At 49.2% G+C, this 1,782-nt stretch overlaps 1 protein-coding gene across 1 annotated transcript in view; it reads right to left on the reverse strand.

Moving 5' to 3' along the window:
* The window catches only part of PLA2G4D (phospholipase A2 group IVD), a 23,308-nt gene that overhangs the window by 16,245 nt on the left and 5,281 nt on the right, over positions 1-1,782 (reverse strand). Inside the window, exons 4-6 of the mRNA XM_011354967.2 lie at positions 1,187-1,318; positions 497-537; positions 86-128 (exon numbers count right to left, since the gene is read on the reverse strand). Of these exons, the coding sequence (XP_011353269.1) occupies positions 86-128; positions 497-537; positions 1,187-1,318 (216 nt within the window). The remainder of the gene's footprint in view (positions 1-85; positions 129-496; positions 538-1,186; positions 1,319-1,782) is intronic.

A 1,782-nucleotide genomic window follows, 5' to 3' on the forward strand; every position in this document is an offset into this window, starting at 1 on the left:
GGGCAGCTGCCCTGCCCTGCCCTATCCCCACCGCAGTGTCCATTCTGGGGCCCATGCCTCAGCTCCCCTTCCCGAGCCTGGTTACCACAAGGACGTTGTTGGTGATGAGGTTTTCTGGGCGGTCTGACCTGGAAAAATCAAACCATCCAGAGTATAGCCTCGCAAAGGCAAAAGCTCCCTGGGCTCACCTGCCCGGCTCAGAGCCGAGGTTCCACCCATGTGGGGCCTCCCTGGGTGATCCCAAGGGTCTCAAAGTCCTGTTCAGGGTGCGGGGAGAAGCTTCTCAAGAGTGAAAGGTGAAGAGAGAGAGGAAGGCAGAGAAAACGTTGACCTCCCTCTCCTCGTTTCTCCACGAAGATTCCCACCATCCAGACTAGCAGAAGCGGGGAGGTAAGAGACGGAATCTCAGCTGGACAGATCAACGGGAAGATCTGGGTCACTGACATTTTCCTAAATAAAGCCTGGGTCTTGAGATACTCCCTGGGATATTACTCACGTTTTTTCCATCAGGAACTCCACGTCCAGTTCCTCCTGTCTCTGGAATTAAAGAAGATGAGCAAGTTGTCAACATTTATATACGTCTTCAGAGTTGACACCATTCTTTTACATTGATTATTTCATCATCTCAAATCTCTAAAGGAGATCTTACAATTCTTCCCATTTTACAGATGAGGAAATTGAGGCTTAGGGACAGATGGGCTACCAGCTCAAGTTGCCACAGCTAGTAAGTGCAGAGAACAGGTCTCTGACAAGACTGAGGGAGGTAACAAGGAGCGCAAGCCAAAGGAGGCTTGAGAATGCCCAGAGCCCATTTCATCTTCCTCTTGAGGGGGATCTGACCCCACAACTGTGCCTTCTCCCACCCCGGCCTTCACCTGCTGGAGAAAGAGCACAGAGACCTTCATAAAGCAGGCCTTGGGCACATGGGACATCATGAGCAGGAGTGATAGAGCCACAAACGCTGAAAAGATTAGTTACACTGAGCACACACAGGGTAAGAGTCCACCATTGAATGATTCAGTCTGTTACAGTCAAATTAAGCCTTCTCCTTTCCTATTAGAATGTAAATATCTCTGGGAGGGGTTTGCCTCTTCCTGTGAATGAGTTCAGCCCGGTAGCATCCCAACAGAGGGGAGAAACTGTGCAACTTCCTCAGCCTGGAGCCCCACGGTGACTCTCCACACACCTGGGGACGCAGGGAGAAGGTCTTCTGGAGAAGTTTGCCAGGCAGGACTTCTGAGATGTCATAGAGAAACTGGAAGCAGACATCATCCTCCGTGACTGAGTCCTCATCATAGACGCTCAGCTCCAGAACATTCTAGGGACCCAAGAACAACTTAGTGCATTATTTACTCACAGCTGTAGCCCACACCTGTTGAACGCTTACTTAATGGTCAGAGCCAGAAAAGATTATGATGCCTCCATACTTTGTACTTCAAAATAAAAATAATGGTAAAACTTAAAAGCAGTAAAAGGAAGCCCAGCAAATTTCCTAATTCCCCCCTGCTAATTTTTGTTTTTATAAAAAATAAAATTATTTCCAGGAATTCTCTCCCCTAACCCCACACCCCTGATTTGCTGGTGCCATATGCACCAGGCACTGCACTGGGAGTGTGTTATCTCATTTAACCTCACCACAACCCAGACCAGGAGGGGATTCTTACTGTTTCCATTTTATAGTTGGGCGTAGAGAGGACCAGCCCCTTGCTGGAGGTCTGGCCCACAGGCAGCTGGTGAGTTCACACATTCTCTCACACATGGCATATCCAAGCTGGGGCACAA

This window comes from Pteropus vampyrus, unplaced genomic scaffold, assembly GCF_000151845.1.
Source record: "Pteropus vampyrus isolate Shadow unplaced genomic scaffold, Pvam_2.0 Scaffold19, whole genome shotgun sequence".
Taxonomy (NCBI): domain Eukaryota; kingdom Metazoa; phylum Chordata; class Mammalia; order Chiroptera; family Pteropodidae; genus Pteropus; species Pteropus vampyrus.